This window comes from the organism of the source record quoted next, unplaced genomic scaffold (assembly GCF_019419815.1).
Source record: "Pyrus x bretschneideri cultivar Hongxiangsu unplaced genomic scaffold, Pyrus_bretschneideri_v1 Contig120, whole genome shotgun sequence".
Classification (NCBI taxonomy): domain Eukaryota; kingdom Viridiplantae; phylum Streptophyta; class Magnoliopsida; order Rosales; family Rosaceae; genus Pyrus; species Pyrus x bretschneideri.
Genome location: NW_025999414.1, coordinates 582,896 through 599,694, shown reverse-complemented (window position 1 = coordinate 599,694; position 16,799 = coordinate 582,896). Strand labels below are relative to the sequence as shown.

At 37.2% G+C, this 16,799-nt stretch overlaps 3 protein-coding genes across 3 annotated transcripts; 2 read left to right on the top strand and 1 right to left on the bottom strand.

Annotated features, from left to right (window-relative positions):
* Positions 1 to 2,459: 2,459 nt before the first annotated feature.
* On the top strand, positions 2,460 to 7,352 carry LOC103930143 (hydroxymethylglutaryl-CoA lyase, mitochondrial). Its single transcript, XM_009339441.3, has 9 exons — positions 2,460 to 2,795; positions 3,181 to 3,373; positions 3,793 to 3,994; positions 4,129 to 4,308; positions 4,536 to 4,616; positions 4,687 to 4,850; positions 5,944 to 6,080; positions 6,631 to 6,746; positions 6,933 to 7,352. The coding sequence occupies exons 2-9, from the start codon at positions 3,207 to 3,209 to the stop codon at positions 7,179 to 7,181; spliced, it is 1,296 nt and encodes a 431-aa protein (XP_009337716.1). The 5' UTR covers positions 2,460 to 2,795; positions 3,181 to 3,206; the 3' UTR covers positions 7,182 to 7,352.
* Positions 7,340 to 9,912, bottom strand: LOC103930144. The gene is made up of 7 exons (XM_009339442.3): positions 9,693 to 9,912; positions 9,415 to 9,504; positions 9,153 to 9,307; positions 8,879 to 8,999; positions 7,973 to 8,092; positions 7,818 to 7,888; positions 7,340 to 7,732 (listed from the first exon to the last, which is right to left on the bottom strand). Exons 1-7 carry the CDS (start codon positions 9,798 to 9,800, stop codon positions 7,486 to 7,488), a joined length of 912 nt encoding a protein of 303 aa, XP_009337717.1. The 5' UTR covers positions 9,801 to 9,912; the 3' UTR covers positions 7,340 to 7,485.
* A 2,951-nt stretch (positions 9,913 to 12,863) lies between these two features.
* On the top strand, positions 12,864 to 16,373 carry LOC103930145 (blue copper protein). Its single transcript, XM_009339443.3, has 2 exons — positions 12,864 to 13,242; positions 15,567 to 16,373. The coding sequence occupies exons 1-2, from the start codon at positions 12,951 to 12,953 to the stop codon at positions 16,112 to 16,114; spliced, it is 840 nt and encodes a 279-aa protein (XP_009337718.1). The 5' UTR covers positions 12,864 to 12,950; the 3' UTR covers positions 16,115 to 16,373.
* Positions 16,374 to 16,799: the final 426 nt, after the last annotated feature.

Sequence of the window (16,799 nt, the reverse complement as noted above, 5' to 3'; positions counted from 1 at the left end):
TAGGTGCTCTTGATTCGTCCTCAATTCGACTCTGACGCTCCATTCAATGATTGGGCATTGTTCTAAGCCTCAAAGGAAGTCTATTGGTGGTGGCAATTGGAATAAATCTTTTCACAATTGATGGATTTTGGGCAAGGTCTCCCGCGGCACCCATCACTATTTTTGTACCAAAATATTATCAAATTCCCTCTAATTTTTGGTGGAACAAGAAGAGAAAGGGCCAAGGTGATAACTGGGAGCAGTTTATAGGTCCAATTGGTCGGAAAATTGGACAAGAAAAGGTGAGGAGCCGCCGGTTTGAGGAAACGGGTTGCCCGGGTCAAGGAAGACCCATTTGGGTTCCCTCATTTTCTTCTTCTCTCCTTTCCCTCCTGCTCTCCTTCTCATCGGTCCTCCTTTCTCCTCCCTCTTTCCCCGATCGGTCTCCCCCTTTTTTTCCATTTTCTCCACTCTTTCGCTGCCATTAGGCAGCCCCTCCTTCCTCTCTCTTTTCTTCCGCCACATACACACACCCACATATCATAAAAAAAAACCTTTAGTAATATTAATAAAATATAGTGTAAAATAATTAAAATCCCTTCATTTTGCATATCCTTGCACGTTTAGTATTTTGTAATAGACTAGTAGTGTATATGTTTATTAGGCTCTTATTTTCGAATGCAGATGTAGTACTTAAACGACAAATGTGTTTTAATGTTTTGAAGTAATATTATGTGGCAATGTGTGGTATGTGCAAATTTAAGAAAAAAAAATATTTTTCTTAACGGGTGTGACACGACACGACCTGTTAAGATAATAAGTGTTACATGAAAACGACACGAACACGATTGACACGACCAGTTTGTCATGCCTAATTCACACTAAGTTTCATAGCAGGTTCTATTAATTTTTACACACTTCTTATCAACCGTTAGATACTTGCTCTTTAATTCTTTATTGAGGTCGCGACGAATAAAGATCATGGCTTTCGCTCGATCTTGAGAAGATGCATTGTTTCCCTTATTGATGGTTTCTCCAAGATTTCCTACATCCAAATGGATCTTGGCATCCACTACCCAGGTAAGGTAGTTTTTCCTAGTGATATCAAGGGCAACAAAATCAAGGTTTGCGAAGTTCGCCATTTTCTTTTTTTGAAACATGAGATGTGTAAGAACTTGCAATAATATGGATTTTGAAGGAATGTAGTGTTAGAACTTCTGGTTTTTACAAATTTTTCATTTTGAACTTCAAGCCAAAATGATAAGTACCCGAATCTTCAGGCTTGAGATTCGCATAATTTAGACATTAATGAGAAAGACGATTGTACCGCACCACCCTTATTGAAATAATATAGTGTAGAATGGGCGATTATACCGCACCACTCAAGTAGCAGGAAAATTAAATATGTAGTGTAGGATGGGCGTTTATACTGCACCACCTAAAATTGCAGTAAAATTAATTATGCAGTTCAAGATGGGCGATTGTACCGCACCATCTAAAATTGTAGTAAAATTAACATAAATAAACATTGAGTAATCAGGAGCTACACCAAATAAATAAATAAATATAAGTAATTATTAAATTGAGAACTATGAGAAGGCATAGTGCTAGCAGCTCTTGGCTAAGAGATACCAAGTAGGTGAGATAGAGAAGGAAGATGAACAGTATGATCCTTGGAGGAAGCATTTTTCGGCAAAGGAAATGAAAACTGGCTAGGGTTATAGAGTCGTGTTGATAACATACTATATATAGGCAAGAGTGAGAGAGATAACCATTGTTAGAGATAGAAGTGGAATGAGTGCAATGTATCACACTGTTCGTTTTTGTAACTCTATCACACAAAGGATGCATGTAAAGAGAAGGGAGGGATATAGGTATTATTACTTTTCACTCTTGATTTGGTGTGTTGTGATGAGGTTACAAACATACCTCTATTTATAGGGATTTTCATCTGACACATCCTTACATGCAAGGACTTACTATGCTAGGACTTTTACCTAAGACTTTTAAAAGTTGCCACCAAAAGTCTTAACTTGGTTTGCCATCTTACATAATTACATATGTGGCATTCACACTAAGTTTCATAACATGTTCTAATAATTTTTACACACTTATTATTTTTAACTATTAGATTGAATAATCAAACAGAATTAATAACCAAACTTAAATAGAAATGTGCGAGTGTAAAAAAGGATTGTGATTATGATTTGTCAAATAAAATAGACCAGGAATTGGGTATAGGGCCGGGAATTGAAGGAAACGTGTAAGAGGAGAGACCAAGCATTAAAAATAATAAAAGACCTTGTCCAAAAAAAAATAATAATAATAATAAAAGAAATTGACTAACTTCCAACTGAAAACAACCTACCACCTCTTCCGACCTCCCGCGCCATTACAATTTACCCACACGCAACGTGAGAGACAGGAGAGATGTGAATGGTTCACCAGTCTTCCATTCAACAAGAAGAAAATTGTGGACAAAAAGAAACACAAACAAAGACAGAAAGAACAAACAGCACAAAAAATCCGAAAAAGCGTAATTTGTGATCAAGAAAAATAATTGAATTTATAATTTAACGTCGTCCACCAACCTACCAATCCATCCCATCCCATCAACCCTTAAAATTACAAACGGTTTAACCAACTCCGTCACGTTTCATCACCTTCTCTTCTTCTTCTTCAAACTCTTTTTTCATCTAACCATCCATAACATAACGATTTCAAACTGCCTAAATTATTCCCATTTTGTAGGGTTTCTGTTTTTCTTCTCAGAAACCCTAACCCTAATTTTTCCCTTCCTCCCTCAAGGAATTCAGGTCTGTTTCCCTCACCTTCCTCTTTTTTTTTTTTTCATTATAAATTTGAAACATTTATAACATTTTTTGTTTGAGTTTGGTTTTGTTGGGAGCCAAACAGAGTTCTGGCTTTGATGCTTAATTATGTTAATTGAATTGTTTAATGTTTTTATTGTTAATTTGCTTTCCATACAGATTGTAGCTGAGATTAAGCTTCTTTTTTTTTTTTTTTTTTTTTTATTTGTTGGTTTGATGGTTATTTGGCTGCTTTGGCAAAGTAGGAGAATGTTGTTAATACTTATCCTGTTTGCATAACCTGTTCATGGTGTGTTGGTGGTTTCATGCTAGAAACGTATGTTTTCTAGGCTTCTAGCAGATATTTACTTGTGTGTTGTGGTGAATTCAGTTGGTTTTTTTCCTTCTACTTCCACCATGTCGAGCTTGGAGGAGCCACTTGGTTTTGACAAGTTGCCTAGCATGAGTACCATGGATCGGATTCAGAGGTTCTCGTCTACTGCTTGCAGATCTAGATCAGATGATGCGGCAATGGGAAACTGTTGGATTGAAGGAAGAAGTTGCAGCACATCCAATAGCTGCGAGTAAGTAATTTGTGTGGTGTTGGTTTGTGGAACACTCAGAATGTACTTATGTATCCATTCATGTGCTTTCGTGTTTACAAAACACTCAAAAACTGACAGTGTTCCTTTTATGTTATGTCCATATGTGTGCACTTGTGCCCATGCATGCATATGTGCAAGCATGTGCTATGGTGACCATCGACTGATCAAAAGGACATCGTTGAAAATTGTCCAAGGGATAGAGACAAGAGCTTGTTCTTCCCCTTACCTTTTAGTTAAAGATCAAATTGATCAAATTGATCTATTAATCTTCTTATTCCGTGTTTAAGTCCAATAAGTCAGCTCTTAATTGTTTCTTGCCTTTAGAATATGTAGTCCAGCTGCTTTGTACTGTAATAATCTTAGAGCGATAACTAACCTTGACCTCTATTTATTTTCAGCGAAGATTATGATGAATATGGAAGAGAGGGCTTTCCATGGAAAAGACATACAAGAGACAGGGACTTGTCCCATGGAGACTCCTTCAATCAACGGACCTTGAGCTTAGGCAGGAATCACAGGGTATTTGGAAATGTGTGTGATTCATGGTATTTGTCAGATCAATATAACGCCAAGTGCAATGACAAAGATATAACAAATAAGGTGCTTCAATAACTTAAATTAGATGATGATGTGTTCTCTTCTTGTTTTGAAATATCGTATGAGGATGCCGTAATCTTTGATTAGCAGATAACGTTTCCTTTTTTCTTTTCACTGATTTGCCTTGAACTAAACAGTTTTTGAAAGGCGTGCCAAAGTTTGTGAAGATAGTAGAAGTAGGCCCAAGGGATGGACTACAAAATGAAAAGAATATTATATCTGCATCCGTGAAGATTGAACTGATTCAGAGACTGGTATCTTGTGGGTTGTCTGTTGTTGAGGCTACGAGTTTTGTATCGCCCAAATGGGTTCCTCAGGTAATTTTACCCTTTAGTATTGATAACTTCAATTTTATCTTACAACGTGCGGTTTTACTGGGAAAAATGGGAATAGCTATTTAATAAATTACAGACCTCCCCTGAGGTTCCGCGAATTAACCAAACTTTTTTCCTATTTCAAGAAAGTAAACAAACCTAGCTCGTCTTAATTTAATTTTGAAGCTGAATCTTAGTAACGGATACATTCCATTTTCCTGTCTATATAGCTAGCAGACGCAAAGGACGTAATGGAAGCAGTTCACAATCTGGAGGGTGCTAGATTGCCTGTACTGACACCCAATTTAAAAGTGAGTGATCTCTAGAAATACCAGACATTCGTCATGCAACTTATCTGACATATAACGCCAATTTTTACAGGGGTTTGAAGCAGCTGTTGCAGCAGGTGCTAAAGATATAGCAGTATTTGCATCAGCTTCTGAATCATTTTCAAAGTCAAACATCAATTGTAGCATTGAAGAAAGCCTTGTTCGTTATCGTGCTGTAACTCGTGCTGCAAAAGAGCTTTCAATTCCTGTACGAGGGTATGTTCTCTATCTCATTTTCACAGAATGTTTACGAAATAAACTAAGCATGACAGCTACCTCCTTATCCTTTCAAATCATCTTATGGGTCAAGAAATGAAATGGATGGTTTATCAAGATTAAAGTAGGGTTTATATGAATTTTTTTCTCTTTCATGCTCTCTTGTTCTCTCTGTCTCCTTGTGGGAGGAAAACTCTGTATAACATTAGAGTACGTTCAGAGGGTTAAATCTCTGTGCTTGCATTAAATGGATGTTAACTGTTAAGCAGATTGGTATGCAGTTCTAGCTACTCTATGCTACCATTCTCGTACATGATGTCTCCGTTAGATCTCTGTATTTTCTCTACCAAGGGCACGCTTCCTTTACAATGCAATTTTTAAGAAAGGAAATGATAAGCCACAAAATATGCTATCATTTGGCTAACCTTCCTTGACACATGGCCTCAGTTGCCTTAACATTGTGGCTAACCCTTGGAGATGGCAGATGAAAGCACGAGCTTTCTGTTGCACTAGTTAATTCATATTTTCTTCCATTCATCTTTGGTTTCTGACCCCTCACATCTTCTTGTTACTTACAGACAATAACATAGCATGAAAATTGAAAACATAAAAGTATGTGAGAAAACAGTGCTGGGCATGATACAAGGCCATAGATCACTCCACGGTGTGCTTATGCTGTCATTAAATCTTGTCTTGGGGTTTTCGATTTTGTTGTTTCTCCATTTACGTAGGGCGTTATGCTTTACCTTCTTCTCCCCTTGCGATAGAGGGTAAAGAATTTAGTGTTTGATCTGGTGGGTTAGATAGGATGGTATATCTCACTTCAAAGTCGATTTTGCAGCAGATAAGAGTTTACTGTATTGTGATTATTTAAAAAGTTAAAATTCTGTGCTTGGTTGTATGAATGCCTTTACAGGAGTTTGGTTTATGAGCTCTGTATAATTAGTTAGACGGAAGTACAGTTCAATGTTATGTATCATTTTCATTATCCTTTAGGTGGTAATCTAACTTTTCTACTTCTTCGACGACAAAAAGGAACATTTTTTCTTTTAGGTGGTTGTTTTATGAATAAACTTGTTCTTACCATGGATAGGTATGTCTCGTGTGTCGTTGGATGTCCAGCGGAGGGAGCAATTCCTCCATCAAGAGTGGCATATGTAGCAAAAGAACTTTACAACATGGGCTGCTTTGAAATTTCTCTTGGTGACACAATTGGTGTTGGTACACCTGGTAACACACTGAACTTTGTCCAAAGTTTTGTTCATTCTCATTTGTTTTAAAGCTTCTGTATCTGGACTCTCGAATCATTATTTCTTCTTATCTTTTAGCTTGTGTTCGACTAAGACCATTTGGCACAAATTTTACCTCATTTTAGGCATAGTCATTCGACATTAGGATGGAGATAACCAATACTGATGCAGATGTTTTAGTTCGACTTGGATGGATCTTTCGGATACCCAACATTAGGATGGAGAAAATGTGTTTATATTCAATGAAGGTCGTTACCCCTTGTTGACTCCACATTTGTCGAGTCCTTGGATGGCTGCATCCAAGAATTGAACTCGAGCATTCTTGCTTGATAGATCGAGACCTTATACGATTGTACTAGACAAGGCCCCTAAAGATGGGTGTTGATTCATGGGGTGAACTTTTGTGTTTCCTCCAAGAGACATACGATTATCGACTTTATTGTTTTCAAAATATCGTATCTGTCTCTGGTTCCATAGTTTTGGCCTCCTACGTAATTTCTTTTCTTTCTTTCTGTCTTTCTTTGGAACAGGGACGGTTGTTCCCATGCTGGAAGCTGTAATGGCTGCTGTCCCTGTTGAAAAGCTTGCTGTTCACTTCCATGACACCTATGGGCAATCTCTCTCAAACATCCTAGTGTCTCTTCAAGTAAGCGATCTTAACATGTCAAAATTGTCTCATATTATTGTTGTTCAGAAAGTAAAAGAACATCGTTTTACATATGAATGATAGGTAGAAGTACGATACACAATGAACAATCTTCCGCGCTGAAGATGGTTTCATGAGTAATAATGTGTTGCAAACTCGTAATCCATAATGTTTTCGCTTGAACAGATGGGGATTAGCACGGTGGATTCCTCTATTGCGGGTTTAGGTGGGTGTCCGTATGCTAAAGGAGCTTCAGGTAACGTTGCCACTGAAGATGTTGTATACATGCTTAATGGACTCGGTGTGAAAACCAATGTGGATCTGGCGAAGCTCTTGGTGACCGGGGATTTCATCAGCAAGCATTTGGGTCGCCCGTCTGGCTCGAAGACTGCCGTTGCCTTGAGTCGAGTCACGGCTGACGCCTCTAAGATATAAGATATTTCAGGCTGATAACTTGTGCTCGGGCACTCTGCCACGGAGTAGGAATAAACTCTTCATTCGCTTTCAACCTTGCCAATTGAACTTTGAAACGTTGTATTTGTAAAACGAATACCATCATATTGCTATATTTATCGGAGGACCGCGCATAATTATTACGCGAAAACATGTCATAGTGTGCTTTCCTTTTGGTGCACGAAAGAAAACACTTGCACAATTAGTTTTAGTGGGGACACCAAGTGAGATTCACGGCTGAAATTACAATGCGAAAACTGTAGCTACAAACTCGATTTACTGCCTGCTAACCGTTGGCAGTGTCTTCATCCTCCTCTGGTTTGACAAAGAACTCGATATAAGCAATTCGACTGGGTTGCTGATACCCAGCAGAATCAATCCGAGGGTGTGAAGTGGATGGTCTTGCCACTGAAACTAGGTGTTGAACTTTCAGCAATCCCCCTCTCCCAATAGTCAACTTGCTTCCTCTGTTGTCTTTAATGACACTGCTCGGTATGTTTGAAGTAGTTGCTCGAAGAAACTTGTATTTATACCTAAGAACATCAGGGTAAGAACCAACATTAAGAAATTAGACGTGACACAGTGGATGGAATGGTTCGAAAGTGATTCAAGACAAACCTGTAAGATACTTGACGATCACAATGAAATGCAACCAAAAGATCGGTATTCACATAGTACATCAAGTCTATCTGCAATAAAGTCAAACTTTATTCTCTGAAAATATTCGAATCATCACAGTAAGTGCTTGCTTTCAAGTTAGAACAATCTTTTACCTGCAAATCTCCGTGGCCTTCACCTCTGAATGTAACAGTTGGAGGAACTGGTTGTAAACTGATCTGGATGCTTGATCCAGGCCACTCAAGATCATCGATTGCTTCCTTCAGCGCCGCAGACTGTTAATTAAATTAGATGCCAAACAACAATTAGGAAAAAGACTTCAACATGAGTCGGAACATATTCAATACATCAAGAACATTTATGTTTGAGTGCTATACACTATATAGCAAATGCATGACTGTTTCCTTCACAAGTATTGTTAATCGGCAGGTTGTTCGTTTTAATATTCTTTTGTCTTAAAAGGCTAAAACTTCCTGTTGGTTAGAGAGTCAAATGCACGAGCACAAAAGCACACAACATGAACATAAACACTTCAATTGCATTATAGTGTCACACACCTTGAACATTCATATTTTCATTGACCTTAAAATTTATATTGAGGACAAATATGATAACTATGCGCACATAGTGGCAGGTAAAACCAGTAATTAAGAAGCACAGTAGAGGTTGATTCGAAAACTATTTGAAGTCAGCACCCGCTTATGAAACGGAAAAGAGATGATATACAAGTGGATGCCGCTTCTTGTCAATAGCTAACCCACCCCCCCCCCCCCCCCCCCCCACCCTTTTTTTCTCTTTTTTTTTTTTTTTTACTTTAAAGCAAAAACCTTGGACTAGTTTTATCTTTAATACAGAAGGTATGGGTCAGAAAGCGGTTTGGAAAGATGGAAAAGGGAAACATAAGAAGAATGTTAAGAAGACTTCTCCAGGGACGCCTCAGTAGCGACCTTATTGCACTGGAAGCAGACTACGAAAGGGCACCAATTTAATTATTGAGAGACCAAATGAGGCAGCATGTACACCCTCGATATGAGTAAATATGAATGAGCAGAGCAGCATACCTTAACAGTAAAGGTGAGCGGGGTGCTCCCTGCGGGTTCAAAATTGTAATCCCATGAAACTGTATCTGGGATTCTTGTCCTGATCTCTGCATAAATGCAAGCATCCAACGAATCAACAGACCTGACAAAACAGGGAAGATAACATAGCCATGAAAAAAGTTCGATTCAGTTTTCGTGGATTGAAAGCATAAATACAAGGATCATGAACAAGTAAGTATTAATGCATTGCATCCAGAAATGAACAAAATATTCAATTCAACTGTGAAAGAAATACTTGAGAAGAAGCTGCATGTCAGGGCCGGGATAGCGCATTTCGAGAATGGTTGATTGTCCAGGAACTGAAAATGTGTTCAAGCAATCGACGAAGAGCCCCAAACTGATTCCAAACCGGGGGCGGCCTTGCCCGTTGTATTCGTAACGAGTAAACAGCTACAAACAAACAACCAATTCAACATCAAATTTCATTTCCTTTTCCTTATTCTTTTAGTAATTTACAAAAGGAAACTAACAATCCATGAATCAGCAATGGTAACTACCTCACGCTGCAAATAAACTTTGGCCTGAAGACAACCGGTTTCCTCCACAATTAAAACGACGCCGTGCTCTGATAATTCCACCACCGCGTCCTGAATTTATCGAAATTGCGACGACAGAGAGGGAGTTATGACAAAACCCTAGATAATTAGTGGTAAGAAGATAAAAGATTCTTCCGCAATTGCGTTCAATTTCCAGTAGAAAGAAAGAACGAAAGAAAGAAAGCAAGCAAGTAAGCATCAAAATTGAAAGCGTTTTAGGTTGGGAGCGAGGGACACACCTGCTGGCGTTTCCATCGGACGGTGGTGAGGGCGTCGACCATGCCCTGGGCGTTGTCGATCTGGCACACCAAATCAGGGGGCTCCTCTGCCGGCGACGACGAATTCATTTTCTTCTTCTTCTCACACAGTCTGACTGACTATCTCTCTTTACTACCGTATTTTGAGAAAGAAATGGTCTTCCATGTAATGGGAATCTTCCCCGCCTGTTTCCAAAGTGTGTGAGAAATTTTTTTTTTATTTTTGTTTTTGAAATAGAATGAGAGAGGAAGAGAGGGAAAGAGAATGTGGGAGTGGGAATTTTTTTTTTTTTTTTTTTTTGTATCTTTTTTTAGAGATATGTTAGAATTGCATGTAAATGAGACTTTGAAAAGAAAAAAAAAAGAGCAAAATGTGGTTGTATGAAATTACATTTATGCCCCATATTTCTTATTCATGGTCTGTTTTAATTAGAGGGTTAAACTAGTAATCTCATAGGGTTTTGGTTGACAATAAGTGTTTTATTAATTAGTAGAGATTAGTTTCCATGATGACAAGATAGTTGGAAGAAATAAATAAAAATTTTGATTTAAGCTCGTTAGGATTTATGTCCAAAATAAAAAATTCTATAAATTATTAGCACGTGAACCAACTCCACGTGTTAACAATTAACAGAGAGTTCTGTTTTAGCCTAATAATTGTCCTTAGGTCAATAATTGTCTATTTTCCAACTATCATGTCACAATGAGGACTAATAATCCAATTAGGCATTTTATTTTTGTTTTTGTTATACCCTTAGAGCAACTTCAACATTGTAAAGGCCCCCTAGGGCAACTCACTATTGAATCCACCCAATGAACATGAACTGCCTTTAATGAACTGTGAATGCCTTTTACATTTCCACCCCTAAACTAAATAGCCATGACAATAGGAAATAAAATATTAGTATTTTTTCCTCACCCAATCCATCAGACATCCCCATCATCCTTTCCCTTTTTCCCCTCATTTGACCGGTTCTTCCTCTCTTTCTTTCTCTCTCTCTATCTCTCTCTTCATTTTTCTTTCTCTCTCTCCATCTTTTCCAGCTCACTCCCGTGAGCTCTCTTCCTCCTTCCTCTTCAAACCTTCAACAAATCAAGCTCAAAAATAATATTTTTGGAATCCCTGGAACTCAAGGAACCCAACCATGACCTTGCATACGACATTTGTGCATGGTGTGAGGTCCTACCATTGAAGTCGAGAGCTTGAGCTCTCAATCTCGAACCCATGTGGTGTTTCTATCACTATCTTATGTTCTTGAGCTTTAAATCATGTTGTGTTGCAATTCTTGTGGTTTAATTTAAGGGCTTAATTCCCTACATGCATCCCATTCTTTTTCCAGATTCCAACAAAGGAAAACGGACGAATTCGAGTTGGGTCACCTTGACATCAGCCACACATCGCATATCCCTCAGGCTCTCTGGCCACCAATTCGAGCCAAGTCTCTTGCTTGGGCCCCCCCTCAGCCCACACGCTCGCATAGGTTGGAGCTTGCAGCTGGGGCTATTGGGATAGGGAAGTCATTGGTCCATCGAGCTAATGGTCCTGGTGGAGTTGCTCTTAGGCCAATAATTACCTCGATAGTGTTATTCACACCTTCATTTTTCACTTCTATGCACCCTTATTAATTTTTGTTACTAATCTTCTTTAATTTATTCGATTCAACAATCGAAAATTGAAAAAGTATGTGAAAAGTAAAAATAAGTGTTTGAATAGCACTACCATAATTGCCTTAGTGAATAACAATTATCGGAGTGCATCTTCACCTGTAAAAATAAATTGTTGGAGCAATTGGTATTAAAAATTGATAAAAAGATAATATTATTATAGTACTAATTCTTTTTCCTTTTTCAACAAACCTCTTCCTCTCCCTCGAAGCTTTTCCCTTTCCCTCCCTCTGTTCTCCATCCCATCTCACCCATTTCCTGCTCGAAACCCAGATTGAAACTTCTCTCTCTCCTTCTGTTCTCTATCTCATTCCTCCCCTTTTCCTCTTGAAACCCTAATTGAAACTTCTCTCTCTCCCTCCCTTTTTCTCTCCATTCCATCCCTCCCCTCTCCCTCTTGAAACCCAGATCGATACTTCTCCCTCTCCCTCCCTATTTCTCTCCACCCATCCCTCCTTTCCCTCTTTTTCGGGCATGAAAACCATTCTATTCAGAAAAGCACAAGGGCTTCAACAAGTAGTTCAGGGTCCAAAGGATCAGAAAGAACAAGGAGAGATAGTAGATGTTGGGCATTTTGGATCCTTCGAAGATTGCGATCTCTTCGAAGACTAGAATCGATTTAGAAGTAAGCAGCATATTTATCACATCACCATATTCAAGTTATTTGCCCAACCGCATGTGATGCAATATCCTAGTGGATATTTGATAAAAAAAAAATCCTAGTGGATAAGATGTTAGGTTTCTATCCGCGTCCCGAGTTTGAAACTTTTACCTTTCTCTAAATTAATGTAATAGTTTCGAATTTTCTCCCGTTAATAATAGTAAAAAATTATTTGCCCAACCGAGCTCGGTAGCTAATTGGCATGTCCACATCAACATTCAAATGACTGAAGATGTAATTAGTTCCTAATTACTCAGCCGGCGGACCGCACAGACTTTGTAATTTTTAAAGTCAACAATAATACATAAATCAGATCATGACCAAATTTGAGATATATAATAGGATAGTGTTATTTACGCACCTATTTTTATCTTCTACACATCTTTGTTAATTTTTTACCATTAATTTTCTTCAATCTATTCAACCAGATGATCACAATTAAAATAACTACATAAAAAATATAAATAAGTGTGTGAATAATATTTTTTTTATAAATAATGCAAGCAATCAAACTACAAAACTTATGATTTATTATTCAATCACACACGACTATTTTATTTGATTGGAAACATGAGTCATGTTTTGTCAACATTTAAGAGAGAGGTCATATTCTCAACTTGTATCCTACTATCAGCACACCAGTTGTGAAACCTAATTTCATTAAAAAATAAACTTTGATATAATTAAAAGTTAAACCACGCAATACAAGTTATATATAAGTTTATCACAAAAGATGTTGCGTGAACGAGACGAGATCACACCATACATTACTCTGAGACTTCATACCGGAACCGACAGGAAGGAGAGAGAGACCGTTTTGGTAATTCCAATAAAAAGTAGGGGTAAGCATAACCATAATACGCACCAATTGCTGGGTGGCTAGCTATAGCTAGCTGGCAGCATCCATACAATACATGTACATACATATACAGTTGATGCCCTTTGTTCTTCAATATCTCCTCTCTCTGTTTTCAGTTTTCACTAACTCCAACCAAAAAACAATGGAACCATTACTACAGAGCAAGTACACTAGCTTGTGTTTTCTCCTAGTCCTTCTTCTTCCTCTTGTTATTCCTTCGTTTTCAGGAATATCAGGCGTTGAAGCTTACAAGAATTATACAGTGGGTGACTCTTCCGGTTGGTATGAATCTGTGAACTATCAGAAATGGGTTGCCGCCAAGACATTCAGCTTGGGAGATTTTCTCAGTAAGCTTCCTTTCATCACAATCCATCAATTTCTTTCATTTTTTGCTCTTTCGATCGATAATATTATGTTAATATCAATTGCTATCAGTTGCAAATTACGTTTTATCGCTCTGATGTTGCGAGTTCGATCTCTATCGATTTCCCTTCTTCTTAGCAGTGGACAACTTAACCCATTAATGTTAACATTTGGCAAAGAAAATTGCGATTATTAGTCCTTGAATTGTAATTATTCATAATTAATTCATATCCAAAAAGAAAAGAAAAATACTTGATTTTAATCTAATTTCAAATTTCCAAACTGTTTACAATTTTTTTTGAGTATCCTTGAGCTATTTCCTGGTTTAATTTGTCCAAATTTCGTGTTTGGAAATTAAAGAATTTGAGGTGTTGTACACTAATATTCCTTCTTTTTTAATTTGTTTTTTTTTATAAATATTCTGCTAATCTGTGTGTTAATAGTAATAACTTAATTGAGCAGTAGTGTAATTGCCTCATCAAGTATGTAATCACGTTGCTTTTTCCCAGAACAGCATTCACGATAGTGGAAAAGCTAAAGTTCAAAGAGAGAAACATTAAGAAAGATAGAAAGAAAAGCATACTGTCTAGTGTACTCCAATCAAGTGCACAGACTTTTATGTCAAACCATGTGTACTTCACGTGTAGCCAAAGCTACCACCGCCGACGCTTGGGCCCTTCCCTACTAACTATCCAACGCATCACTTGGAACATGCATTAGAATACAGCCACCATTTTCTTCTGTTTCTTTTCAATTCTTTTGATTATCCCCCAACCAGGTCAAAACCTATTAATTTATTCGGTTTCCAATTTCCAATCAATGTTTCGAGTTGCATAAATTATTAGGGTAATGTTAGGAGATTTAATTTGTAAATAAAATTTTAAAAACTAAATAACATAGAAGTTGATATTTGAATTATTACTTACCCATTGATAACTATGCTCATTTCTATTGGTGATATATTATTTAATTTGCAAATTTTGTCTACAAATTTAGTCTCCTTAATATTACCCAAATTATTATATTCATGTGTCTATATATTTTTAAGGCTAATGCTAGGGAGACAAAATTTACAAACTAAATGATGTGTCACTACTAAGAAATAATAACGTTAATCAATAGTTAAATAATAATTCAATCATCAACAACTACGTCACTTAGTTTACATAATTTAGATTAAAAATTTGGTCTATTTAGCAGTGCCCTATTTTTAAAGTTATTCATATAATGCATTTTAATGATTAAAACCATTAACATTTTGTGTTTTTAATCAAGAGTTATTTTTGTAAACAACTAGTACATGCCCATACAAAAGTGTGGGTAAATATTTTTTATTTTTTATTTTTTAAATGGGGAGAGAGGGGACATAAGTTTTTGTTTGTTTTTGTTTTGTTGTTGTTGTTGTTTTTTTTTTTTTTTAATATTTGAGGTATGTTAAAATCACATGTAGGTGAAACTTTAAAAAAAGAAAAATTTGATTTGTTTTGAAATTATATTACTGTTCATATTTTTTCGTTTAGAGTTCACTTTTAATTAGAGGTTAGGATGGTAATCTTATAGAGTTTTAGTTGATAACCAAAATTCTATTAATATGTAGTTTAGATTATTCAAATTATAAAATGTTTGGTCAGCTAAAACATGCGCAAAGTCATGGCTCACAAGATATAATTGAAATGAAGATGCTGACAATGAAACAACAAAACAGTTGAACAACTAAATAATTGTAAGTTAAGCAGTACGTAAAAATGGATCTTATGAATAACTTCGGAAGTGATCTGGTAAAACATGGCTGATAAGATACATATACAAAAAATTTGGAAGTGATCCCGTAAAACTTTTTATTTTATTTTATAGAAAATTGGGTTAATTTAAAAAAAAGGGTAAAATCTTACTCAAAAGGAACGGCAGTACATAATCATTCGGCTTGTCGGCAAATAAAGACAGGATGTTTTATAGGTTGTGCAACTGGACAGCCTGATTATTTCTCCACTGCCTTGGTAATCTAGAGCTGACGCATGTACATAGGTATACTTATTTAAAACATTTAGTTAGTCAGTGTCCTGCAACTGCTATATATGATATATAATACCTGAAGAAGGTTATCTTCTGGCAAATATGAAGACCAAGAACCAAAAACCTTTGATTGCTTTTGCTCGGGGAAATAATATGTATATGTACTAATTTTGTTGAAGTTTCTTTTATTTGAGTAATATTATAATTCAATCTAATGCTTCCTTAGTTAACTTAGCTTCGTTCAGCTTTATATTTACTTACTGAAGAGTTGATTATAGACGTGATTGTTATGCAGTTTTTAATACGGACACCAACCACTCAGTTGTGCAAACATATAACTTGACGACATACAAGCTGTGCGATTACGATGATGCTCTAGAAAACGACACAATGCAATGGTCGGCAGCTGACCCGTCAAACACGGCAGTACGCAAGGTGTCGGTGGCAGTGCCTTTGGAAAAGGAAGGGATGAACTATTTCTTTTCAGGGGATTATGATGGCGACCAATGCAAGAACGGGCAGCACTTTAAGATCAGCGTCGCTCACGGACAAGGGCTGCCAAAGAGTTTACAAAACCCAACCACACCCACACAGGACCAGTCCCCAGGTCCAGCAACAGCAAGCAGTCCCGGCGGGTCCCCATCTCCAGGTGGTGACGGCACTGATGATGGTTCTGTCCCGGATACAATTGTTCCTGCCAGTTTCGACCATCCCAAAGCGGATGACACTGCCACTGGCGATCATGATAAAGATTCATCTGGATCACTTTGTGTGAAGCACAATCACGGGATACTATTTAGGGTTTTCATGTTGTTAGGGTTTCTCTACTGCTGCCTTTGGTGATTTGCTAGCTGATAATTTATCCCTAGTTTTTATATATCTTTGAGACTTCGATTATTCTTTTTTACTTATCAGTTGATTTCCTTTTCTTTCCGCTGTGTGTGTACACTGTATACTGTGCGTGCTTTCTTTTGTTTTGTTTTTTTTTTATTGTACGTTGAAACAAACTGAGTATACTAGATCTGGAGCGTGTAAAAGTTAAAAAGAGTGTGACAATGATATTCTTTTAATAAAATATGAAGCAATGTTGGTTCCGTATTAACTTCGTGAGATATTCATTAGTACCCTACTATTGCTCTGTTAACACCCTGTTCATATCCACTTCGTTCCATCTGACCACGGTGGAAGGACTACTGATCTCAAGATCTTTCTCCCCCGAGAAGCCTCTCCCGTTATTACATTGTTAATTCTGTGTTATTTTGTGGAATTTCAAGTTTTGGTTCGTATCAAACGGAAACCAAATGGATTGGGATGATTCCCAATTTAAATTTGAACCCAACGCGAACCCAACTTGAAGTTCAAACGGTGGAAAAGGCAGAGAGAGGGATAAGAATCTGACCGATCGAGTTCCATCATTTTATTTGTTTTGATTTTCTAGGTGGTTTTATAGAATTTGCACGAAAAGGAGAGCAAAGAAGAGAAAGAATTTGTGAATGCACCGCGAGGTCTTTGCTGTGCATTCATGTTT

Excerpts from the sequence above, each read along its gene's own strand:
- LOC103930143 (XM_009339441.3), top strand. The coding sequence starts at position 3,207 with ATGTCGAGCTTGGAGGAGCCACTTGGTTTTGACAAGTTGCCTAGCATG. Across the intron at positions 4,851-5,943 it reads CTTTCAATTCCTGTACGAGG|GTATGTCTCGTGTGTCGTTG; the intron begins GTATGTTCTCTA and ends TACCATGGATAG. Across the intron at positions 6,747-6,932 it reads ACATCCTAGTGTCTCTTCAA|ATGGGGATTAGCACGGTGGA; the intron begins GTAAGCGATCTT and ends TCGCTTGAACAG.
- LOC103930144 (XM_009339442.3), bottom strand. The coding sequence starts at position 9,800 with ATGAATTCGTCGTCGCCGGCAGAGGAGCCCCCTGATTTGGTGTGCCAG. Across the intron at positions 9,308-9,414 it reads AAGTTTATTTGCAGCGTGAG|CTGTTTACTCGTTACGAATA; the intron begins GTAGTTACCATT and ends GTTTGTTTGTAG. Across the intron at positions 8,093-8,878 it reads CGCTCACCTTTACTGTTAAG|TCTGCGGCGCTGAAGGAAGC; the intron begins GTATGCTGCTCT and ends TTTAATTAACAG.
- LOC103930145 (XM_009339443.3), top strand. The coding sequence starts at position 12,951 with ATGTACATACATATACAGTTGATGCCCTTTGTTCTTCAATATCTCCTC. Across the intron at positions 13,243-15,566 it reads CAGCTTGGGAGATTTTCTCA|TTTTTAATACGGACACCAAC; the intron begins GTAAGCTTCCTT and ends ATTGTTATGCAG.